Genomic DNA, 27,188 nt, shown 5'->3' with positions numbered 1-27,188 from the left:
CATCAGTATCCCTCATGAAACAGCTTACATTGACTGAGTCTGTGTTTAGGGATGTCCTTCAAGGATGCATCTGCAGTCATAACATATGGGTTGTCCTGCCTCAGGCAGCCCTTCAGTCAGCCGGATTCCAAAGTCTGGGTCTGGCCTCGGCTGATGTCGCACTTCTCTCAACGTCATAGCTCCTGGGGTATAAAGGCATCAGCCGACGCCATTTTCCTCAGTCTTTCTTGCCGCGCGGTGCCCGAAGTAGAAGCTGTTCGCAAGTGCCGGTCGGTCAGATCCAGAGATTTCAGCTACCGAAGACTTCTAAAAAAGCTAAGTACCCCGTTGGGGACTCTTTCTTGCCTCAGCCGATGTCAGACAAAGTAAATAATTGTTTAACTTGTGGGAAACAAATACCTCATAAGGATTTCCACTCTTACTGCCTTCCTTGCTTAGGCCCAGACCACGACGTATCAGCTTGTTTAGCCTGTGCTTCCTTCAACCGACGGACACTTAGACGTCGGTCGGAGTTTGCAGAAGAGTTTTTTGGTCCCGCTTTTGCATATAAAATGCCGTCTGAGACTCCGACTACACATTTAGCCAAAAAATGCAAGGAAAAGGACCGACACTCGCGACCCGCGGTTTCGGCTGAAACCACGGTTAGGCCTACCGCGAGTATCTCGGTTTCGGCTGAAACAGAGTCCTCGGTTCTTCCTTATGCCGAAAGCATGCCTCCGACAACCGAGGCCACAGCGGCCCCGGCTGTGTCGGCTACAGAAATTCCTACCGAAGAAGCAGGCGCACCAGAATTGTCCGACACCATTCCGTTGGACATCTCTACTCCTGCACGTGGGGCAGCTAGGCCCCCTGCTTCTATGTCTATTAAGGCCTTCTCCAGGGCTAAAGCAGCTAAACTTTCCAAGGCCTTACCAACAAAAGCTTCCTCTCACAGACCTTCCTCAAGTTCTCAGATTCTCAGCCTTGCTGAGGACCTTATATCTATGATTAGGGGATCCCAACCTCACCCAGACAGGGCCTCACAACCTCCTCCTGAAAAAAGGCCTAGGACTGAACCCCCTGAACCTCTCTCCTCTGACTATTCCTCGGATGGCTCAGATTTATCAGACCATCAGGAAGGACCATACTCACCTTATGAGGATTCGGATGCAGAAGACTGTATTCCTTCTGCCTCCCCCCCCAGAAGAATTTTCATTTGGGGAAACTCTACACTCAATGAGGGAACACTTCCAATGGCAGGGTCAGGATTTTTCAGATTCTAGGAAAAGGCTAAGGACTTTTTTACACTTGCCACAGCATAGGCCTTTAGCCATACCACCTGTACTTACAGTTGTTGATGCATACAATGATGCCAGTTCTGCCCCTGATTTTCTTCCCCCGGCCCCTGCCAAACCTGACAGATATTACAGGGTCCCGGATTCTCACTTCCACTTGTATAAGGCCCATGCTGCAGACCCAGAAACTATTTCTCAGGGCCCTAAGGGTGTTGCAGCTGCCACTGCCAAAAACCCCCTTCCCTCTGAAAGAGAATCAAGAGCATTAGAGAGATGGGGTAAAAAGGTTTATACATCTGCTACTCTTTCTGCCAGGGCTTTAAACTGTCAATTTCACATTATACAGTACCAGGAATTTTTGTTAGATCAGCTGAATAAAAAGCTTTCCTCTCCTGAACCTTTAGACAGTAAGTCCCTTCAGGATTTGGTACACAACTCTCAGCAGGTCAGTAATAATTTCTTAAAATGTGGCTATGATGCACTGGAGGCTTCATTTAGATCAGCTATGACTGGAGCAGTGATTCGAAGGCATGCCTGGCTAAAAGAGCAATCCTTGCCAGACCATGTTAAGTCTAAACTCCTAGATGCCCCTATGGAGAAACAAAGTTTATTTGGCTCCCCTGCACAGAAGGTTCTAAAGAAAGCGGAAGAAATAGCAAAATCTGTGCAAACAGTCAAGGATTTTCTGCAGGTCCAACCTCCGAGGTTCAGCAGAAATTGGCCTTCAAAGAATTGGTCCTTTCCAGACACCTCCAGAGCACAGAGAGGCAGAAATAGACGCCCAAGAGGCAGAGGTCAATCAAGGGGTGCCTACAGGGGTCGTCAGTGGCAACCTGCCAACCAGAGGAGTGCCGCCACAGCTGCGACTGCAACCACTTCCACAGGACAGACACAATGACTTGGCTCTGATTCCGCCCACCAGGGAACAACTAGAAGCACCCTTGGGCGGAAAGTTAGCTTTATTTTCAAAAAACTGGCATTGCATTACAGGAGACAAATGGACATTGCAAACAATAGACAAAGGCTACAGGTTTCACTTCCACACTTTACCAAAAGAGAGGAATGCCAAACCTTCCACCAAGCCAGAAGTCAGAGGCTCTAAAACAAATCATCAACCTACTAAGGATGAGAGCAATAGAAAGGGTACCATCTATGGAACAAGGCCAAGGATTTTACTCCAGACTATTCCTTGTACCAAGAAAAAAATCTCAATGGAGGCCTATTCTCGACTTGTCCGCACTGAACACATCTCATTGTACCAAAATTCAAGATGCTGACCCTACAGCAACTTCTTCCCATGTTGGGCAAGGAGTCTTGGCTGGTGACTCTAGATCTCAAGGAGGCATACCTGCACGTCCCTATACGACCAGATTGCAGAAGACACCTCAGATTTCTTGCAGGATCAGAGCATTATCAATTCTCAGCATTGCCCTTTGGCTTATCTACTGCGCCCAGAGTATTCACGAAATGCATGGCATCAGTAATTGCACATTGCAGGCTTCAGGGAATTCAGATCTACCCATACCTGGACGACTGCCTAATACAAGTGGACAACAAGAGAAAAATAATAAAGGATTTGGCCTATGTTATACAACTGTTACAAGCCTTGGGATACACAGTCAACATACAAAAGTCAAGACTAGTGCCATCCCAGAGGATAACATTTTTGGGTGCAGAACTGGACACAATAACTCAGATGGCTTTTCTCACAGAAGAAAAACAAAAGCAACTACCAGTCTACTTCATGGCATTGACAAGACAAACTCAGCTTACTGCAAGGAAAGTCCTGCAGGCCCTGGGTTACATGGCATCTTGCATAATCTTGATCCCACATGCCAGGCTGCATATGAGAAAATTACAATGGTACCTAAGGAATGTATGGTCTCAACACAGACACAGTCTAGAAACCATGATACCAATCATTCCATGCCTGAAAAAAGAATTCCTGTGGTGGGCTCAGGCCTGCCAGACCAACAGAGGGTTGCCTTTCCACAAACCACAACCAAGGCAGACCATCACCACGGACGCCTCAGACGTAGGCTGGGGGGCGCACATGGAAGACAGGTGTATCCAAGGCCTATGGTCTCAAGACCAGCTGAATCTACACATAAATCTAAAGGAGATGCTGGCAGTGAAGCATGCAATCGAGGCATTCAAATCATTCCTCCAGCAAGGACACCTGCTGATAAGGACAGACAATACCACAGTCATGTGGTACATCAACAAACAGGGAGGCACACATTCCTACCCTCTATGCCGGATGGCAATGGACCTGTGGAACCTAGGCCTGAATCTCAACATTCAACTGCAGGCCAGATTCGTACCAGGAAAAGAGAATTCACTAGCAGACAGCTTAAGCAGAACTACCACGGATGCTCATGAATGGATGCTGCATCCAGACATCTTCAAAAACATAACAAAGAAATGGGGAATGCCAGAGATAGACCTGTTCGCCTCCCCACTCAACCACCAACTGAAGAAATTCTGCTCAAGAGAATACCACTCACAAGCCTGGAGGGTGGACTCACTTTCAGCTGGAAGGCCCTGACAGTTTATGCCTTTCCACCTCTCCCATTGATGTACAAAGTTCTACTGAAGATCAGGGAGGAACAGCCAAAGGTGATTCTGATAGCTCCAGACTGGCCAAGGCAGCATTGGTACCTGCTACTGAGAAGCATGTCTCGGACGAACTCATGGCCTCTACCTCTATGGCCTTTACTTCTAACGCAGAACAACTACAGTACCTTGCATCCAAACTTGAAAACGCTGCAGCTAACTGCCTGGAAAATTGCATAAAACAAAACCAATCTGTTTTATCTCAGAGGGTCAAGGACATTATCCTGGAGGCTCGCAGACCCTCCACAAGAAAAACATACTCAGCCAAATGGAAGAGATTCCTCATTTGGAGTGCATCAAAGGGAACAAATGTCACACTGGCAAACCTAGCACACATCCTAGAATACTTAGCAGAACTGTTCCACAATGGCCTGTCCTATTCTTCCATTAAGATTCATGCTTCAGCAATTTCAGCAGAGTACAACATGGATCCTCCTATCTTCTCTCACCCTCTCCTCAGACAATTTTTAAGAGGGATCAAAAATGTAAAACCACCAAGGAAACCACCTCTGCCTGCATGGGATCTCAATTTCATGCTGGAAAAATTAACACTTCCCCCTTTTGAACCAGCAGCATCAGCAGACTTACAGTTCTTATCTTGGAAAACTGCTTTCCTTCTAGCGATCACTTCAGCAAGAAGGGTATCCGAGTTACAGGCATTAATGGCAGTGCAGCCTTTCCTTATCTTTCACCAGGATAGAGTGTCTCTGAGAACCAATCCTACTTTCATGCCAAAGGTGGTATCCAGGGAATCCTTGAACCAAGCTATTCATTTACCTACGTTCTTCCCTAACCCACAGAACAGGGGGGAAAAACTACTGCACACCTTGGATGTACACAGACAACTGCGCTACTATCTGGACAGAACTAAAACCAGCAGAAAAACTGACCAGCTTCTGGTAGCATATGCAACAGGAGTGCAAGGAAAAGCAATTTCCAAACAGACAATTTCAAAATGGATAGGAAATTGCATTCGATTCTGCTACTCTTTTCATGGAAAGACAACTCCTGAAAATATCAGGCCTCACTCCACAAGAGCCACAGCCACCACTACAGCTTTCCTACGAGGAGTGGCTACCAAAGACATTTTAGAAGCTGCTACTTGGAGCTCCGTGCATACATTTGCCAAGCATTACAATCTTCCTTTATACTCCAGATCCCGAGCAGGTTTTGCAACTGCAGTTTTACAAGGGATCTTAACTACACCATCCTTATCTTAGTGCCTCCTCCCCCAGTTTGGCTATGGTTTTCTACCCATATGTTATGACTGCAGATGCATCCTTGAAGGACATAGTACAGTTTTGTACCTACCATAAATGTAGATGTCCGATAGGTATGCATCTGCAGTCAGGATTACCCACCCTCCTTCCCCTCTGTGGTATTCCTAGGGTACTTACCCCTCTCTTAGCTAGCTGGGGGAATCTATTATGGTGTATTTGTTTGTATGTATATATGTATATATATATATATATATATATATATATATTTTGATTTCTGCTGTTTGGAATTTTCTACTTTTATCCAAATTTAGCCTTCCTAGGCGGCACCTGGCATCTGGGGCAAGAAACACTGAGGAAAATGGCGTTGGCTGATGCCTTTATACCCCAGGAGCTATGACGTCGGGTGAAGTGCGACATCAGCCGAGGCCAGACCCAGACTTTGGAATCCGGCCGACTGAAGGGCTGCCTGAGGCAGGACAACCCATATGTTATGACTGCAGATGCATACCTATCGGACATCTACATTTATGGTAGGTACAAAACTGTACTTTCTATCTCATATAATCAAATGTTCAGCTCCGTAAACCTCCATTCATCAAACCGAAAACAGTGAATGTTTACTTTAGAGAATTTCTAAAACAGGGATTAGCATAAGTTAGCCAACACTGCGGCCATCAGCCAAACTGCAGTATGTCAAACCAATCCAGCTGGGGGGCGGTGCACCCCCCCCCAACTATGCATACCAACTCCAAGATCGCACTACAGTGAGGAAACGAGCAGTTTTCCTGATGTTGGCCAACTAATGTCATTGGACCACCCATTACTGAGTAGTAATACAAAAAAAAAAAAAAAAAAAAAAGCCAAGGCAGTACTGATACAAATCCAGACTTATTGGTGCGTCTACTATTTTGGTCAAAATGCCTTCAAGGAATAAATCAAACACCAGCAAGGCAGTCTTTTATATAAAAAGTAAATTTACACATCATAATTCATTACATTACTTAGTGCTGAAAATAATTAGTGGTTCCTATCAGATTGCACCCCAACACACTTGGCCCCCTCTTTAAATACAGAAAATATTATGTATCCAAAACATTTCAAAAATTGCTAACACCGTAAAAACAGTAATAAACAACGTGATGCAATACAAATATATATTAAGATTCATCTCTAGATTCAAACAGTTTGGCTGTAAGGTCCTAAAGTTAATAATGAATGTGGTTTCCATTTGTAATATCTTGTATGCAAAATCGCTTCCCTGGTTAATGTCAGGTTTAGCTAGAAAACTAAAGAAAAAAATACTATCTGAGCCTGCATGTGATAAATGAAAATGCTGGACCACAGGGCTATCCAAATTACAGTTCCTAGCATTCCCCAAATGTTCCAATATTCATTTTTTAACCATTCTTATGGTTTTCTCCAATTACCATCTTGTGGGTGCACATCCGCAACCTATGATTTATACCACTCCAGAAGAATGGCAGTCAAAATTATCAGTAGCTTTATAATTCTTTCCATTTATCTTACTACCACTAAGATTTTTTATTCTAACACATACTTAGCATCTCCCACACGGGAAGGACCCCAACTGGGTTCCTGCTACCCGAAATCTCTTCAAATTTAAAATTTCCTTTAATTTCAAAAATCTTCCATATGAAAAGAGAACCCTTCCAGGAATGTCTCATTCTGACTAATAGGCCAAAGGTTACTGACCACATTTATCAGTGTATCTGAAAAAGGAGAGAACCTATTAAAAAAATTCTGTTTTTGCTCTCAACTCTTTGCTCCCATGTTTTCTCCCCATGGCCCCAAACAGTTGTGTGTGCATCCACAGCTGCCCTAATCACCCTCGCTTTCACCTCAGCTTTCCTTATTACAGCCATACAGTATCTTCTACTTAGTAATTTGTTCCTAACCTTTATAATACTCGTGATCTAACTGCAACTTTTCTGACGTATTACTAAAAATATGTTTTAACTCTCCATAAGGTTGAGTTTAAAAGATGTGGGGGATGCATACTACTGGCATAAAGAAAATTATTCACAGCTGATGTTCATAGTGTTACCCTGCTGCAGTCATCGCACTTGGGTTATCCTGTTGTCAGGCGGTCCAGCAGTCGGCCGGATTTCCCAAGTCTTGGTCCGATGTCGGTTGCTGTCACCTCATCCCTGACGTCAGTGCGCTAGGGGTACATATTTTGCAGCCAACGCCATTTTCTTCAGTTTTTCTTGCCGCGCGGTGCCCGAAGCAGAAGCAGTTCGCAAGTGCCGGTCGGCCGACTCCTGAGATTGTCTAATTCGAATTTCAGACCGACGTCTTCTATAAAGCTACGTACCCCATTGGGGAAACTTTTCTTGCCTCAGACCGATGTCAGAAAAAGTTAACAATTGTATTACTTGTGGGAAGCAAATACCTCATAAGGATTTTTATTCTTATTGCATACCTTGCCTAGGCCCTGATCACGACGTCACTTGTTGTCGTTTTTGTGCTAGATTTAATAAACGTACTATTAAAAGACGATTTGATTTCGCACGACACTTTTTTGGTAGAAAATTTAACTATAACATGCCGTCTGAGCTACTGGCATGCACAAAAAGCGCAGGGACAAGGACCGACATCCCAGGCCTAAGCCCGATTCAGAGGCCTCGGTTGATCCGGTCTCCGGTTATCAGTGAGGTTCCGACGCAGCCTCTGACTACCGCAGTTCTGGAACCCGAGACCGCTACAGATATTTTACCAAAATGTACTAGGCCGACGCAGCCTTTTACTTCAGGCCCTTCCGACGATTTACCTTCCAAGGACGTCGGTGCTTCTGAAACTCCTTCGGTTTTTGAAGGCGTTTTCAGACCGACTCTTTGTCAAAAGTTTTCCAAGTGGAAAACTCCTTCTAAATCAAAAAAGGCTTCACTTCAGTCTCCTGTTCAAGGCCCTATGCCTAAGAAACAGATGCTCAAAATGGCTGAAGATTTGATTTCTCTTATCAGGGGTACTTAGCCTCCTCCTGACAAAAGGCCTAGACAAGAGGAAGATTCTGCTTCCTCTGAACAACTGTCTATTTCTTCGGATTCCTCTGAGGACCAGGACTATTCCTTCTCTCCTTATGAAGATTCTGATGCTGAGGACTCTATTCCCTCAGCTTCCCCTCCAGAAGATTACTCTTTTGGGGAAACTTTACACACTATGTGGGAACATTTTCACTGGGAAGGTCAGGATTACTCTGATTCCAAGAAAAGGGTCAAAGAGTTTCTTTTACAGCCCCCAACGCAGACCTCTAGCCATCCCTCCTGTTTTGGACATTGTGGATGATGTCTATTTAGAATCCAGTTTCAACCCTGACTCTCTACCTCCTGCCCCGGCCAAGCCTGACAGATACTACAGAGTACCCGATTCCCACAAATTCCTTTTCAAAAGCCCAGTAGCTGACCCAGAGACCATCTCCCAGGGTCCCAAGGGGGCTAAGGCTTCCATGGCTAAAAATCCAGTACCTTCCGAAAGGGATTCAAGAGCACTAGACAGATGGGGGAAAAAGGTTTACACCTCAGCCACTTTAGCTATGAGAGCACTAAATTGTCAATTTCATATGCTTAAGTATCAGCAATTTCTGATCTCTCAGTTAAAACAAAAGATAACCTCCCTCAACAATCTGAATTGAAAGAAGTACAGGATTTGTTGCACACCACCGAGCAGGTGGGCAAACATACCTTACAATGTGGGTTTGATTCTTTAGAGGCCTCCTGCAGAGCAGCTGTCACTGGATCAGTTATACGTAGGCATGCCTGGTTAAAGGAACAAAGACTTGCCTGATCATGTTAAAGCAAAACTACTAGATGCTCCCTTACAGCAGGATGTTCTTTTTGGTGTTAAAGCAGAAGACGTTTTAAAGAAAATGGAAGATAAGGCGAAATCAATGCAAACAGTCAAAGATTTCCTACAAGTACAACCCCCTCGCTTCAGCAGAAACTGGCCAACAAAAAATTGGTCCTTTCTAGCCACTGACAGACCTCAGAGGGGTAAATACAGGCGCCCAAGGGGCAGAGGACAACCACAAGCTCCAGTATAAGCCTCGACAATGGGGCACTCCATCCCAGAAGGGAGGAGAAGAGAGGTCTCAACCCACCAGAAGGCAAACTCAATGACTTGCACCTCAGCTGGCCAAGCAAAGCTCTTTTGTCAGCCCCCTTGGGGGGAAAACTAGCACTATTTGCAGACAACTGATACATGGTCGCAAAGGACAAATGGGTCCTAGACATAATTTTACGAGGATACAGATTCCACTTTCACACCTTGCCAATAAAAAAAGGAATGCCAAACCTGCCACAAAATCAAAGGGCAGAGGCTCAAAAACAAATTACAGCTCTCATGGCCATGAGAGCCATTCATAGGGTACCAACTCAAGAGCAAGGCCAAGGATTTTACTCAGACTCTTTCTAGTACCCAGAAAAGAAAATACTTGGACACCAATTCTGGACCTTTCAATTCTAAACACTTACAAGTTCCCAAATTCAAGATGCTAACACTACAGCAGCTACTTCCCATGTTGGGCAAGGAAGCATGGCTGGTTACGTTGGACCTCAAGGAGGCATACCTGCATGTCCCTATCAGACAAAGTTGCAGAAGATACCTCCGTTTCATTGCAGGTTCAACCCATTATCAATTCTCTGCACTGCCCTTTGGCTTATCTACTGCGCCCAGAGTTTTCACAAAATGCCTGGCACCAGTAATTGCATACTGCAGACAAAGAGGAAATCAAATATATCCATACCTGGACGACTGCCTCATCCAAGCAGAAAGAAAAGACATTCTCTTACAACATCTGGCTTTTGTGAAGCATCTACTAAATTGTCTGGGGTACACAGTAAACGAAAAGAAGTCAAAACTAGTACCCTCACAAAAAATGACATTCCTGGGTGCCAGCTTGGACACAATGGCCCAGAAGGCTTATCTTACACCAGACAAGCAATTACAACTGACTCAATATTTCAAGACAATGGCAGCAAAGACCCAATTAACTGCAAGAAAAATTCTGCAGGCTTTAGGCTTCATGGCATCTTGCATTCTGATAATACCATTTGTAAAACTGCATATGAGGAAATTACAGTGGTACCTAAAAAGCATATGCTCTCAACAAAGCCACAGCTTGGACACATTGATATCTCTCATTCCCTGCCTTGAACAGGAATTTATATGGTGGGCACAGGCATGTCACCTCAAGGGTCAGCCTTTCACCTTGCCCCCATCCAGGCAAACTATCACAACAGATGCTTCAGACTATGCCTGGGGGGCACACATGGCAGGGCAATGCATTCAAGGCCTATGGACTGCAGAACAAAAAAAACTGCACATAAACCAAAAAGAGATGCTAGCTAGGATCTACTACAGCTAGGACAACTTGCAATAAAGACGGACAACACCTCAGTAATGTGGTACATAAACAAGGGTGCACACATTCCTACCCTCTTTGCAGGCAAGCAATAATCTTATGGAACACAGCTCTGGCCTACCAAGTCCAGTTACACACTCAATTCCTGCCAAGACAAAAAAACACATTGGCAGACGACCTAAGCAGAAACATCAAAGATCCCCACGAGTGGAAACTAGACCCACAAATATTTACAATGATAACTCAAAGATGGGGCCTGCCAAATATAGACCTGTTTGCCAGTCTTCAAAACTACCAACTGACAATTTTGTACAAGGACATTCCACCATCAAGCTTGGAAAGTGGACGCTCTCTCCTTCAGTTGGAAAAACCTGACAGCATATGCCTTTCCTCCATTACCTCTTCTCACAAAGGTTCTTTTGAAGGTCAAAAAGGAGAAACCTCGACTGATTCTCATAGCCCCAGACTGGCCACGCCAGCACTGGTACCCGCTATTGAAGAATATGGCTCACAGCCCACCATGGATAGTGCTTCAAATACCTCATTTGCTCACGCAGCAAGACCAGCAGATTCTACACAGCCAGATCAAAACCTTAAACCTGGCTGCATGGCAAATCAATTAAGCATCCAACCAGCCCCTCTTTCACAAGCAGTACTGGATATTATTCTAGAAGTTAGGAGGCCAAGCACCAGGAAGGCTTACTCGGACAAATGGAAAAGGTTTTCTGCTTGGAACCAAGTTAAGGCCAAGACGCAACTCATCCTCATATGCCTCACATTCTGCAGTACTTAGCTGAGTTGTTGCATAAAGGACTATCCTTCTCAATTAAAATCCATGCTTCAGCTATTTCAGCTCACTACGACACGAGTCCACCTTTATTTTCAAATCCTCTTCTAAGACAGTTACTCAGAGGGGCAAAAAACATTAGAAAACCTAGAAGAGCTCCTACACCAACATGGGACCTCAACTTTGTTCTGGAAAAACTAACGCTACCTCCCTTTGAACCAGCTTTTTCTGCAGAACTTCAGTTCCTATCTTGGAAGATTGCCCTGCTCCTGGCAATAACTTCTGCTAGGAGAGTCTCAAAATTACAGGCACTTATGGCAGTGGAACCTTTCCTCATTTTTCATCCAGACAGAGTTTCTCTACGAACTAATCCTTCCTTCATGCCTAAGGTGGTTTCCAGTGTAGCTTTAAATCAAACTGTCCACCTACCCAATTTCTTCCCCAATCCACAGAACAAAGATGAGAGACTCCTGCATTCCTTGGACATTCACAGGCAGCTTCGTTACTACTTGGATAAAACTAAGGCTTTCAGAAAAACTGATCAGCTCTTTGTTGTTTCCTATGCTACACCTTCTCAAGGGAGGGCCATATCCAACCAAACCATTTCTAAATGGATAGGCCATTGCATACGATTCTGTTATACCCATCATGGGAAACCAGTTCCTCCTACCATTAGATCCCACTCTACCAGGGCAACAGCTACCTCTACAGCCTTTCTCAGGGGGGTTCCTACCAAGGAAATTTTAGAAGCTGCAACTTGGAGTTCTGTACACACCTTCACCAAACACCATCACTTACCTCTTTATTCTAAGTCCAGGGCAGGCTTTGCCACTGCAGTTCTGCAGGGCCTCATTGCCTCCACTAACCCTCTATGATGCCTCCACCTTTCCTTAGCTTTGGGACTCAACCCAAGTGTGATGACTGCAGCAGGGTAACACAATGAACATAGTACAGTTTTGTACCTACCATAAATGTAGATGTTCGAGTGTTCACCCTGCTGCAGTCCAGATTACCCTACCTCCAACCCCTCTGATCTACTGGCTAAATCTCTGCTATGCCTTACTGATGTATTTGCTTATAGCTGAAGGGATTTTGTGTTTGTACAGTGTTCACACCTTTTGGTACTAATTTGGATCACCTTTTTGGGGGCACCTGACATCTGGGGCAAGAAAAACTGAAGAACATGGCGTCTGTTGCAATATATGTACCCCTGGCGCACTGACGTCTGGGATGAGGTGACAGCAACCGACGTCGGACCAAGACTTTGGAAATGTGGCCGACTGCGTGGACCGTCTGACGACAGGATAACCCAAGTGTTATGACTGCAGCAGGGTGAATACTCGAACATCTACATTTATGGTAGGTACAAAACTGTACTTTTTCTTAGAGTACTGCCTAAGTTGTACCCAATTTATCTCTGCCAACAAACAATTCAGTGTCTAGAAACTGCATCACCTCCCTGTGTACTCTATGCATGAATTTCAAACCACATCAATTCTTGCCCAGCACTTCCATAAATCCATTAAATTCTCATGTCACCCTTGCATATAAAAATTAAATCTTCTACGCTGGCTATAAAAAGTTTACACACCCCTGCTAAAATGCCAGGATTTTGTGATATAAAAAAAGAGACCACAGTAAATCATTTAAAAACTTTTCCCACTTTTAATGTGACCTATGACCTGTACAATTCAATTGAAAAACAAGTCCGTTAGGGGAACAAAATAAAAAAAATGTACATCATGCTGGTTGCATAAGTGTGCACACCCTTAAACTAATAATGTTAAGTTGTCAATCTCGCCTTCATTCTTGCTTGATGGGTTCGGAGCTGATCCCTCGGCTCCGACTCGGCACTTGCTAAGCTCGAGAGTCACTTTTACCAGCTCGAGGCAGCCCCATATCCCATGATGCAAGGCGGTAAGTACCCAGATCTCGTTTGCCGCTTAAACATGAGGTCCTCCTTTTACCAGCTCCTGGTAAGTGATTCACTTTTTTGATATTTAAGCCCCTTTTTGTAAAAAAACCTTTAATTGTTAGTTATAAGTTAATTATATAGATTTTCTGACAGAAAATCCCTGTCTCTTCTAATTTTTTTTAGTCAAACTTTACCCATCCCATCCCCTCCCTGTTAGGGTGTGTGTGTTTGTTTTATAGGAATACCTTTTTGGTATTTTATTTAATTTAATTTTTTGACTGGTGTGTGTGTGTGTTTTGTGAAGCACCATGTCAAAGGAGAGGGTCTCAGGTTTTAAGAAGTGTGACTCGTGCTGTCAGAAGATGTCTGACAGACGGTCACACTTCTTGCCTGTATTGCCTGGGGCCTCTTCACCTGCAGGACTCCTGTGCTATTTGTCATTCCTTCAGCCAGAGAGTCCTGCAGGAAAGACGTAACAAGCTGATACTTAGGGGCCTTCTTAAGCCGGAGGGCTCTCCGGCTAAGTCGGCTCCATCAAAATCAGCCAAATCTTCCAAGGCCCAGGCTTCTGTGTCTAAGCCTGCGGCCTCGGCTCCAACTCGTTCCGAGTCGAGATCGGCTCCGGCTGGAGCCGATTCTGGCTTGACAAAGCCTTCGGCACCGATGGCTATCGGTGCCGATTCTGCATCGACCACTGCGGTGTCGGCTCCGATCGGTTCCGACCACCATGTGGCACAGGCATCGGTGTCGGCTCCGATCGGCTCCGACACCGTTACTTTGTGGCTGTATCGGCTCCGGCTGGAGCCGATGCATCGAGGCTTCCTGTCGGCTCCGATAAGTCTTCGGCTCTGACAGGATCTATAGTATCGGTTCCGATGGCTCATTCCAGGAAGAGGTCGAGGTCTCCTTCCTTGGAGCCGATACTTTCGGCTCGGCTTCACCTCTCCTTCGAACGGAGCCATCGGAGCCGATCTTCAAGGTCATCCAGACTTTCAGACCATGACCTAGAGAGAGTGGTCAGCAGATTACTTAAGTCACAGGTACTGGCCCAAATGTTACATAGTCCGTCTCAACAGGCGACTGTTGGTCCACACCCCGTTACAGTTCCTCCTTCAACTCTACCCCAGAGCTTGGAGTTGGAGTCTTCGGGAATGGTTACTGCTACGGCTGGAGGACGGATACCCCCTTCTGTTCCTTCAGCCTCTACTCTTATCTCCTCTTCGAGACCTTCCTGAGAGGGATTCGGTGGTCGGGCTTCCATGGTCTCCTCCGAGGGGTGAGCGGCATCGGACCCTTGTCCGAACCCGCTCTTCCCCTTGGAGCCTCGGCCTTGGTGAGCTCGGCTCCGACATCTGCCTCGGAGACTTCCCTGTCGGTGGTCCCTGGAGTTCCTAGTTCTTGAACGGGTTCTCTCGGACCTGCCTAGGAGGGGAGCATTCGAGGTGATGAAGAGTGTGCTGGCCACTGGTATCAGTCAGCAGTCTGTTCCCGTAGCTCCTCCCTCTATAGTACCTGTTGACATCTCTGCCACTTCTCTTGCTACAGGACCCAGAGATCCTCCGCCTCAGGTTTCCCCATTGGGAATTTCCGCCTCTGCCGAGGTTGCTGCTGATGTTTCGGGAGATCCTCCTAGGAAGAGGACTTGTAAGAGGAAACATGTAGACTCCCGAGTCTGTCACTGGATACTGACTTTGATGAGTCAGAGGGATCCCCTAGATCCCCTCTGAGGATGTCTCCTTCTCAGACATCCTAGAACTCCTTAAACAGAGGGGAAACTGGCCCACCAACAATCCCTCTGAGGATGAGTCCAGTATACCTAGAGGCGTTTGGATCTCGGCCCTCCACCTCCTGGGTGTCTCCGCCTTCGACCCCTTATGCAGGTTATTGCACGAAGGCGTGGGCAGCTCCTGACTCTGTAGAGCCAGTCCCTAGGAGGCCTTCAAAATTTATCACTGCCCGTGTGACAAGCAATTCCTCACTAAGGGTGTCCCGCTGATGCCATGGTGGTGGCTGCGGCCACCAAGAAGGAACTTGCAGATCCTTCCGTGCCGTCCATCCTCCTAATAAGGACTCTAGGACCATGGATAGGTACGGTGGCGGATGTTTTCCTCAGCGACCTTTGCTATGCTCGCTGAATTACCTATGTCACTTCACCAGACTCCAGAGGGATATCCTTAAGGAGCTGGGTGAAGTAGTACAGGATCCTACAGCTGCAGGGGCTCAAGAAAAAATTGCTTCGCAGCTAGGAACCCTGAATTCCATTGCAAACTCCTCCATGCGGCTAATATCTTATGCTGCTGATGGAGCGAGTAGAGCCGCAGGTACAGGTGTGGCTCTTAGACGCCAAGCCTGGATGCGGCTATGTGATTTTGCGGATCCCTTTAAGGCGTCCTTCACAAATTCTCCCTTTGATGGGTCAGCTTTGTTTGGCCCTCAGGTGAAGGAAACTTTGACCAGGTGCGAACAGGACGGCAAGACTCTTTCTGCTGTAGGAGTCCGCTTTTCCACCCCTTCTAGACCTTATCCCAAAGGACAGAAAGGTGGGAAAATGTGGTTCCGTAAATCCCAAGGAGTCACGCTGGATTCACGTGGTCAGTTTACCCCTAGAGGCAGAGGGGGTAACAACAACAGGCCGCTCTAGAGGCAGAGGGGTCCGAAAAACCAGGGAAACAGAGAGCCTCTCTCTGACAAGCCCTTTCAGCATCCCTGAGATGTTGCCCGGCTGTCCCTCCTTGGAGGCAGTCGGGGGAAGATTATCACTGTACCCAGAAGCCTGGCATTCCCTCACTCAAGACAGATGGGTACAGTCGATCATATCCAAGGGTTACATAATTCCTTTCGAGGAAAGTCCTTCCCCTCAAATTCCCTTCCAGATGTACCAACCGGTCTAAGGGAAATTGCAGAGTTAGAAGTCTCAAAACTACTGCAAAAAAGAGCCATTCAGCCAGTTACAACAGACCATTCAGAGCCCGGAGTCTACTCAAGGTTCTTTTTGGTCCCCAAAAAGACGGGAGACTGGAGACCAATATTGGATCTCAGCAGACTCAACAAGTCTGTCAGGAAGACAAGATTCCGAATGGTCACTCTTCAGTCAATTCTGCCCTTCTTACAGAAGGACAACTGGATGTGCTCAATAGATCTTCAGGATGCATACTATCACATCAAAATTCACAGACGCTCCAGGAGATTTCTCCGCTTTCGGCTGGGGCCCAGTCATTTCCAGTTCAGAGCCCTGCCCTTTGGTCTCACTACAGCCCCCAGAGTGTTCACCAAATGCATGGCAGTGGTCACGGCTCACCTGAGACGTCAAGGATTCCAGGTGTTTCCGTATCTCGACGACTGGCTCCTGTCAGCCACCACCAGGCATCAGCTTACACAAGCCAGGGATTACACAATAAACCTTTGTTCTCATTTGGGCATCTCGGTCAACTTCGAAAAGTCATCCTTATCGCCCTGCCAGTCTATTACCTTCATAGGCGCAAACTTAAACACTGTTCGGATGTCAGCTACCCTTACAGATCAAAGAGTTTCAGACATTCAGAGTCATGTCAGAATCATTCTGGCCAACAAGAAAGTACAGGCCAGAATGGTTCTAAAGGTATTAGGTCTCATGGCTGCGGCCATTACTCTTCTTCCCTGGCTCGATTCTACATGCCTTCTTCAGTGGATGCTGTTCACACAATGGTCATACCAACAACTTCCAATGCGTCACCAGATTCTAGTGACACAGACATGCAAAGAGCATCTTGCTTGGTGGATCACATCTCCTCAGGTTCACCAAGGCAGGTACTTTGTACCCCCATCCCCGATAGCCACTGTCACCACGGATGCCTCCCTGATCGGGTGGGGGGGTCATTATCAGGGCAGGATGGTTCATGGGACGTGGCAGCCGTTCGAGTACCATCTGCACATAAATGTCCTGGAGATGAGCAGTGCTTTTAACGTTGCAAGCCCTCAACGACTTTCTTCCCGTAGGGACAATTGCAGTCCACACAGACAACATGTCTGTAGTTTGGTATATCAACAAACAGGGCGGAACCAAGTCCTACCCCTTGTGTCGAGAAGCGCTCAGACTATGGCAATGGGCGATCTCCTCTCATCGGTTTCTGGTAGCAACGCATATCCCTGGGAAAACCAACATTGTAGTGGACAGATTGAGCAGAGCTATTCTCATGCCTCACGAGTGGTCTCTCAAGCAATCTATAGCAGAAGAGATTTTTCTGGAATGGGGTCGTCCATGCTGCTATCTTTTTGCTACTCCCCAAAACAGCAAATGTCCAGACTTCTTCTGCCTCTTCCCTCCATCAGGCCATCCCCCCAGAGACGCTCTGACCCAGGATTGGCCCCAGGGACTTCTTTATGCCTTCCCTCCATTTCCTCTGATCCCTCAGGTTATCCAGAAAGCTACCGTTTTGAGAGCCAAATTGATTCTCATTGCCCCTTACTGGCCTCGACAAGTTTGGTTTCCGTTCCTCCATCATCACCTTTTGGTGCAGCCGTGGCATCTGGACCCAGTGCCAGATCTTCTGATTCACCAATCGGGTCAGTCAATCCCTTCTCTCAACCTCACAGCATGGTTGCTCCACTTCCTTCCTTAGCCAGGCTTCCTTTGATCTCTAACCCAGTTAGAGACATCATAGTAGCTTCGCTAAAATCCTCTACCAGGAGGATTTATACAAGCAAATGGAAACGTTTCTCTTATTGGGCTAAGGCCAAGAATATTGATCCTTTTACTGCCCCTGTTCATGCAGTCCTGGACTTCTTAGCAGAGATTTTTCATGCAGGCTCCTCTTCTTCCACAGTCAGAGTTCAATTGGCTGCTATTTCCAATTTTCATGTCGGTATAGCAGATCATAATATTATGTCCCATAGGCTCTGCAGGGCCTTCATGAAAGGAATTTTCCTACTAAAGCCTCCAATCAGGAATCCTCCTCCTCAGTGGGATCTAAATTTAGTGCTGACATCCTTGATTCTTCCTCTTCGAGCCAGCTGTTTCTTGTTCCCTGAAATATCTTTCTTGGAAAACTTTATTCCTAGTGGCTATTACATCGGCCAGGAGGGTGTCTGAACTTCATGCTCTTCGGTTCGACCCCTATTTGGTTTTCACAAAGACAGAGTATCTTTGAGAACTAACCCAACCTTTTGCCTAAGGTCGCTTCAAAGAACAATTTGAATCAATCCATTGATCTCCCTGTATTTTTCCCCAACTATTCAGATAGAGCTGAACAAAAGCTACATTATCTTGATGTCCACCGTCAACTTAGATATTATTTGGACAGAACAAAAATTTAGAAAATCTGATCAACTTTTTGTTTCCTATCGCGGATAATAAAAAGGCCTTCCTGTTTCTAAAGTGACTTTGTCTAGATGGCTTTCTTCAGTCATCTCTGAAATTTATCTGCTCAGGGAAAACAGCTGTGCTCAAAACCTAAAGCACATTCAACTAGGAGCTTAGCAACTTCTACAGCCTTTCAAGCTAGACTTCCTTTAGACACTATTTGTGCAGCGCCACTTGGGCCACTCCTCACACTTTTGTTTCCCATTACAAATTGGACTTGGCCTCCAGGGACAGAGCCAGTTTTGGCTCTACAGTCCTCAAGAGTTTGTTCCATTGAGCCACCCAGGATAGAGGTGCTAGGGGCGGTCCCATCAAGCAAGAATGAAGGCGAGATTGACAACTTAACATTAAGAAGTTATGTACCTACCATAACGTTCCATGTTAGTTGTCTTCTCTGCCTTCTTTCTTGCGACCCTCCCTCCTTCCCCCTGGCCTGGACAGACCTTGTTATAAGAAACTGTTATGCTGAAGACCATTCAGACCTGGTCCTTCTTCCATCTGTAGTTTTCTTTCTTCCTTTGGGAAGTATTTTATGCTTGGTGCTATTGCCCTTTGTCATCAAACGAGATCTGGGTACTTACCGCCTTGCATCATGGGATATGGGGCTGCCTCGAGCTGGTAAAAGTGACTCTCGAGCTTAGCAAGTGCCGAGTCGGAGCCGAGGGATCGGCTCCGAACCCATCAAGCAAGAAAGAAGGCGAGAGAAGACAACTAACATGGAACGTTATGGTAGGTACATAACTTCTTATTTTATTGTGTGCACACCCTTAAACTAATACTTTGTTGTGTGCACACCCTTAAACTAATACTTTGTTGAAACACCTTTTGATTTAATTACAGCATTCAGTCTTCTTGAGTACATACCTGGCATCAATTAGACAGACTGTTTAATCCCAAATAAAGTTCAATTGTCCTAGTAGAAGTTTCCTGACATTTACTCAGCTGCGTGCTACAGCAAAAGCCATAGTTCAGAGAACGTACAAAGCATCAGATATCTCATTGTTGAAAGGTATTCGTCTGGAGAAGGGTACAAAAAATTTTCCACAGCATTGGATATACCATGGAACACAGTGAAGACAGTCACCAAACAGTGGAGAAAATGTGGGACAACAGTGACGTTGCAAAGAACTGGACGTCCCTCCAAATTTGATGAAAAGACAAGATGAAAACTGATCAAGGAGACTGCCAAGAGACCTACAGCAGTACTGAAGGAGCTACAGGCACTTCTGGCAAGTACTGGTTGTTTACTACATGTGACAATCTCCTGTGTTCTCCATATGTCTGGACTGTGGGGTTTGGTTGCAAGACCGAAGCCTTTTCTTACAAATAAAAAGATCCAGGCCGGCTAAAATTTGCAAAACAATACATCAGGTCTCCCAAAAGCATGTAGGAAAATGTGTTATGGTCTGATAAGACCAAGGTTGAACTTTCTGGCCACGATTCCAAAAAGTACGTTTGGCGCAAAAACAACTCTTTGCATAACCAAAAGAACACCATCCCCACTGTGAAGCATGGTTTTGTCAGTGTCATGCTTTGAGGTTGCTTTTCTTCAGCTGGAACTGGGTTTATAGTCAAAGTGGAGGGAATTATGAACAGTTTCAAATACCAGTCAGTTTTGGCCCAAAACCTTCAGGCATCTGCTAGAAAGCTGAAGATGAAGAGGAATTTCACCTTTCAAATATGACAGTGACCCCAAGCATACATCCAAATCAACAAAAGAATGGTTTCACCAGAAAAAAAAAATTAAGTTTTGAAGTGGCCCAGTCAGAGCCCATACCTAAATCCAGTAGAAAATCTGTGGGGTGACCTGAAGGGGGTTGTGCACAAGAGATGCCCTTGCAATCTGACAGATTTGGAGTCCTTTTGCAAAGAAGAGTGGACAAATTTTGCCAAGTCAAGGTATGCCATGCTGATAGATTCCAACCCAAGAAGACTGCTGCAATTAAATTAAAAGGTGCTTCAACAAAGTATTTAAGGGTGTACACAGACAACAATGTATTAGTTTAAGCGTGTGCACACTTATGCAGCCAGCGTATTGTACATACTTTATTTTTTTTCCCCCTAACATATTTGTTTTTCAATTAAATTGTACAGGTTATAGGTCACATTAAAGGTGGTAAAAGATTTGAAATGATTTATTGTGGTCTCATTTTTTTTAATCACAAAAACCTGGCTTTTTAAGAGGGGTGTGTTAATGTTTAATATCCACTGTATATAACGCTTATAGATAACTGCGTGTTGAGAATAAAATCCAGTATTTATAAATAAGTTCTAAAAGTAAGCCATAAAAATAATGGCATACGTGGAGCCATAAGAAGCCCCCATCGCAGTGCTCTCCTTTTTATTATGCGTAAGGGAAAACTCAAGAAGCTGGATCAAAAAATTTGTACAAGGACCTGCACCCAACATTTTTCCACTGTTTCCAAGCTCCATTTTGTATTGTTGCTTGTTTACAGTGGTTTAACATCAGTTCAAACCCAGTAATAGTCTCTCTAACAATCCAATCCCCCAACCAAGCCAGAAAACTAATTTATGTTCTTAATATGAGAAGGAACCCTAGACAAATACCTTCAAGATGACGTCCAAAAAAAAAAAAAAAAAAAAAAAACCACATATTTTGCAAGTAGGCACCATTACCAGAGTTGGCCTGCCCGCAGAGTTCGATAAAATTTGTATGGATATTTGGTATGGAAAAAAAATTAGCATTTCTTTTGCATTTTATATGCAACTTCCTGACGTCTGGTGAAGAAAGAAAATCTAAGCATTCCCCCAGTTCCAGTAAGTCCAACAGAGCAGAATTATATTCCAATGAAGGATTACCAGATAGTATCTGATATTTGATAGTAATTCCCTTACTATTATAACCAACCTTGGTAATAATGACCCAGTTTACCACCTTTATCAGCTTGAGTAAATACATAATCCTTGTTGGCCTCACAAAGTTCATTCAATGCTAACCATTCACTTTTGCTTAAATTATACGATTTACTCTGCCCACTTAATTTTGAATATTGTAATTCAACTTGCCTACACAATATCCTTTCAAAACTAGTCACCACCATGGAAGTCTTGGGGAAAACAATGTAATAACATGTGGTACAGATTTCCCATAACCTGTAACAAACCATTCCTGAAAAACATTGCAGTCTTCCTCAGTGCCATCACACGAATAAATGTCACACTAATCATTCTCATATACAGATAAATCCATGAGAGAGTCATTCATTTCAAGATTCTCAATGAAATTACTTACTTTTTTGTTGTTAAACACTTCTTGCCAAAACACTTAACCTCCAAAAGAACGTCTGACAAAGTGGGATTTCGGGTGGGGGCAGTTTTCATCCCCTTAAGCAACAAGCTTCTAGCATCTTCACTAATAACCAAGTTAGACAAGCTAACTATTCAAACTGTTACAGTCCACTGTTACATTTTGTTAATCAGCTAATGCCTTTCCCTGTTTTAGAAATTCGCTGAAGTATATGGTTGTTGTGCTCAGTTTGACGAATACAGGTTCGCGGAATTGAATGTTCAATTATATGATTTAGATCGTATGGTTAGTGTTATCTGTGAGGATCCAGAAATGTGTAGGTTTATAATTCTAAGTTGCTTAAATTGATAAATGAGGATAATTTACCTTGGCCTTCATGTATTTGTAATACACAAGCATATACCTGCAGATATTCATTAGGCCCGTTCTGAGTTCATTTCTACTCACAAATCACTCACTTGTAGGTGATTGGATGTGTCCTGTCAATAAAGGAGATGACAAGAAAAAGAAAGATGCTTGCAAAGAGGAAGAGGAAAATAGTGAACCCAAAGGAGATCCAGAAATGGCACCCATTTATTTGAAGAGATTGTTACCTGTATTTGCACAAACTTTCCAGCAAACTATGCTTCCTTCAATAAGGTAAGATTGGTTTTACTAGAGGTGATGTGATGTAGGTAGTTAACATAATCTTTTTTTCAAGATTCATTTTGTATTTGAGGTGTATTAATTGTACAAGTGCTTCTCCGTACGCATTTGAGTATACATTATTTGTGTTTTTATGGAGCAGAATGTCGTAGTATTTATGAAAGGAAGCGAGTGAGTAGAAGTCTGAAAGTGTTGCTTTGGCTTTTTGCATTGCTGAGTAATGGCAGATGTTCTTCGTGTTTCACTGTTGCAGTCATTACATTTCGGTAATCTGCTGGCAGGTTGCCCTCCAAAGTCTTGGGTCCTGCATCGGTTGCTGTCTTCTCTTCCATGACATCATGTCGTCAGGGGGTATAAAACATGCAGCCGACATTTTCTTTAGTCTTTCTTGCCGCGCGGTGCCTGAAGCAGAAGCATTTCGCAAGTGCCGGTCGGCTGACTACTGAAATATTCGAGTTTGAGTTTCAGAACCAAAGTCTTCGCTAAAGCTAAGTACTCCGTTGGGGAAACTTTTTTTCTTGCTTTTTACCGATGTCAGAAAAAGTTAATAATTGTATTACTTGTGGGAAGCGAATACCTCATAAGAATTTCCATTTATACTGTATTCCTTGCCTAGACCCTGATCACAACGTGCTTGGCTGTCGGTTTTGTGCTAGATTTGACCAACGCACTATTAAGCATCGGTATATTTTTGCATCTAAGTATTATGGAAATGGATTTAACTACCCAGAAATGTTGTCTGATAGCAATCCGACTACCGGAGTACATAAACGCATAGAAAAGGACAGAGAAAGGCAGTCGAGATCCAAAACTGACAAAGCTTCTCCTAAGCCGGTTCGCCGGTACTCAGTGAGGTGCTTTCGCAGCCCCTGTTACCTGCTACCTTCGAATCGCAACCCTCTACCGACACCCATGTGGAGTCCGGCATGCCACAAGATACTCAAGGTATTGGACCCGATGGATGCATCTCCCTCAGATGGGTCCGGAGCCGCTGAGCAGGCACTGGCTTCTGAGGGTGTATTCAGACCTCAACATTTTTATATCAGACCGAAAGCTGCAAATCCAAAGGCCGACATCTTCTAAAACTAAAAAAAGACACCTGAGCCACCTGCACAGGCCTCTATGCCTAAAAAACAGATGATCAAAATGTCTGAAGACCTTATTACCTTGATCAGGGGTACCCATCCCCCTCCAGATAAGAGGCCTAGGCAAGACACTGACTATAAATCTTCAAATCAGGTTTCTATTTCTTCTGATTCCTCTTCTGATCAGGAATTATCTTTACCTCCCTATGAGGATTCTGATGCTGAGGAGTCTGTTCCGTTTGCATCTCCTCCTGAGGATTATTTATTTGAAGAAACCTTGCATACTTTGAGGGAGCATTTTCACTGGGAGAGTCAAGACTTCTCAGAATCAAAAAAGAGGCTCGGGGATTTCCTTCTCCCGCAGCACAAGCCTTTAGCCATTCCCCCTGTTTTAGACATTGTGGATGATGTGTTTTCGGAGTCAAGCCTGATCCCTAACTCCTTACCTCCAGCTCCCAGTAAGCCTGACAGGTATTACAGGGTCCCTGACTCTCATAAATTTTTATTTAGAAACCCTGCTGCTGATCCTGAAACTATTTTACAGGGTCCAAAGGGAGTTAAGGCCTCAACAGCAAAAAACCCTACCCCCTCCGCCAGCGATTCAAGGGCACTGGACGGATGGGGGAAAAAAGGTTTATACATCTGCAACCTTGGCAATCAGGGCCTTAAACTGTCAATTTCATATGCTTAAGTACCAACAACATGTTATGGGATTGCTGAAACAGAAAATGATGTTGATTTCAGAATGTGCAGAAAATAAGGAATTGTAGGAATTATTGCATGCAGCTGAACAAGTTGGAAAGCATACTTTATAATGTGGTTTTGAGTCTTTAGAGGCCTCCTGCAGGGCAGCAGTTACTGGATCTGTGATTAGGAGGCATGCCTGGTTAAAGGAACAAAATTTGTCTGATCATGTTAAAGCTAAATTACGAGATGCACCTTTACAGCATGATTCTCTGATTGGTATTAACGCAGAAGAGGTTTTAAAGAAAATGGAAGACAAAGCTAAGTCTATGCAAACTGTTAAAGATTTCTTACAAGTGCAGCCACCTAGATTCAGTATACATTGGCCTACAAAAAATTGGTCCTTTCCTGTGCTGTCAGAGCTCAAAAAGGCAAATCCAGACGCCCTAAGGGTTCCAGGCTCAAGACTCATACAGGTCAAAGCAATGGAGCTCATCCACCTCCAAATCTGGAGGAGATAAAGCGCAAACCTACAGAAAGCAATCCCAATGACTTCCCTCTGCCTACACCAAGCACTTATCTTTTGGCAGCACCCATAGGGGGAAAATTAGCACTTTTTGCTCAAAATTGGCAGTTAACCCAGGACAAGTGGGTACTAAACATCGTATCACAGGGATACAGATTCCATTTTCACCCTCTGCCAATGACAAATTGGCCAGATCTGCCAAAAAATCAATGGGTAGAGGCACAGAAACAGGTTACGTCCCTCACTGATATGGGGACCATTCAGACAGTACCAGAACAGGAAAAAGGACAAGGTTTTTACTCAACTGTTCTTGGTACCCAGAAAGGACAAGGCCTGGCAGCCAATACTGGATTTATCGATTTTGAACACATACCTGGACATTCCAAAATTCAAAATGCTCACTTTGCAACAGCTTCTGCCCATGCTGGGCAAGAATGCTTGGCTGGTGACTTTAGACCTAAAAGAGGCATACCTGCATGTCCCAATAAGACAGTCGTGCAGAAGATACCTCAGATTCAAGGCTGGCTTAATTTATTACCAATTCTCTGCACTGCCCTTAGGCTTATCTACTGCGCCCAGGGTCTTTACAAAGTTCTTGGCACCAGTAATTGCATTTTGCAGACAAATAAGTATTCAAATATATCCTTACTTGGATGACTGTCTCATTCAAGCAGAGTATAAGGACACTCTTCTGCAACACCTGGCATTTGTGAAAAGGCTTCTAACATGCCTAGGGTACGTGATAAACGAAAAGAAATCACAACTGGTACCCTCTCAAAAGATGACATTCCTGGGTGCAAGCTTGAATACAACTGCCCAGATGACTTGCGTCATGCCAGACAAACAAAGGCAACTGACTACTTGACTTCAAACTGATGGCAACAAAAACCCAGTCTTCTGCAAGACAAATTCTGCAGGCTCTGCGCTTCATGGCATCCTGCATCCTACTAATTCCATATGCAAGTCTGCATATGAGGAAACTTCAATGGTACCTAAAAAGTTTATGGAGTCAACATTCACACAGTCTGAAAACAATGATTCCTCTCGTCCCCTGCCTGCAACAAGAGTTTCGATGGTGGGCAAAGGCCTATCACCAAAACATGGGACAGCCCTTCACTCTACCCCCTGCCAGCCAAACCTTAACAGACGCATCAGATTATGCCTGGGGGGCCCACATGGCAGGAAGATGCATTCAGGGCATATGGGCACCAAATCAAATGCATCTACATATCAACCAGAAAGAGATGCTAGCTGTTCAAAATGCCCTAACAACCTTCAAGGACTTACTTCATCCAGGACAACTACTGATAAAGACTGACAACACCACAGTAATGTGATAAACAAGCAAGGGGGCACACACTCATACCCCCTTTGCAGATTAGCCATAGCACTGTGGGGCACAGCTTTGACCTACCAAATAAATCTTCAAGCTCAATTCCTGCCAGGAAAACAAAACACTCTGGCAGACTATTTAAGCAGAAACCGGATGGATCCTCACGAGTGGAAACTAAATCCACAATTATTCAGCATGATAGCAGATAAATGGGGAAGCCCAGACACAGATCTATTTTCCTCTCCTCAGAATTATCAACTGAAAAGATTCTACACAAGGACTTATCACAGACGAGCATAGAAAGTGGATGCCATATCCTTCAGTTGGAAAAACCTATCAGTTTACGCCTTTCCTCCTCTGCCTCTTCTACCCAAGGTGGTCCTAAAAGTCAGACAAGAGAAGCCAAAGATGATATTAATTGCCCCGCACTGGCCCTGCCAACACTGGTACCCAATCCTAAGGAACTTGTCTCAATACCCAGCTTGGTCCTTGCCTCAAAAGCCACAACTACTGTCCCAGCAAAACAATCAGATCCTGCGCAATCAACTACAGACTCTGAACCTGGCAGCATGGCTAATCCTGTAATCATACAGACGACGCCTCTCAGTAAAGCTGTGATGGATGTCATTTTGTAAGCCAGAAGGCCTAGTACTAGAAAATCTTATGCTGACAAATGGAAGAGATTCTGTGGTTGGACTCGAGCACAAGGAACTGGATACAGCAGAACTGCATATTCCTCAGATATTACAATACTTAACAGAGATGCTTGACAGAGGCCTATCTTTCTCATCTATCAAAATCCATGCCTCTGCCATTTCGGCTCATTACAATACAGAGCCACCATTCTTTTCTCATCCTTTACTAAAGCAAGCATCTTAGAGGAGCCAAAAATTTAAGGCCTCCTAGAAGATCACCATTACCTGCATGGGACCTCAATTATGTGTTGGAGAAGCTCACCCTGCCTACATTTGAACCAGCTGCTACCGCTGATATAAAGTTGTTATCATGGAAGACAGCTCTGCTACTACTAATTACTTCAACAAGAAGAGTTTGAGCTACAGGCCTTCATGGCTGTAGAGCCTTTTATCATATTTACCCAGACAGGGTGTCTGAGAAC

General features: G+C 44.7%; 1 protein-coding gene across 5 annotated transcripts in view; it reads left to right on the top strand.

Annotated features, from left to right (window-relative positions):
* The window catches only part of HECTD1 (HECT domain E3 ubiquitin protein ligase 1), a 4,301,832-nt gene that overhangs the window by 223,169 nt on the left and 4,051,475 nt on the right, over nt 1-27,188 (top strand). For all 5 annotated transcript variants that reach the window (XM_044073821.1, XM_044073824.1, XM_044073822.1 and 2 more), the window contains exon 4: nt 22,263-22,437. In XM_044073821.1, coding sequence (XP_043929756.1) covers nt 22,263-22,437 — 175 coding nt within the window. The remainder of the gene's footprint in view (nt 1-22,262; nt 22,438-27,188) is intronic.

This window comes from Protopterus annectens, chromosome 6.part0 (genome assembly GCF_019279795.1).
Source record: "Protopterus annectens isolate FY-2018-M chromosome 6.part0, PAN1.0, whole genome shotgun sequence".
NCBI lineage: Eukaryota > Metazoa > Chordata > Ceratodontiformes > Protopteridae > Protopterus > Protopterus annectens.
This window is presented reverse-complemented; position numbering and strand designations above follow the sequence as displayed.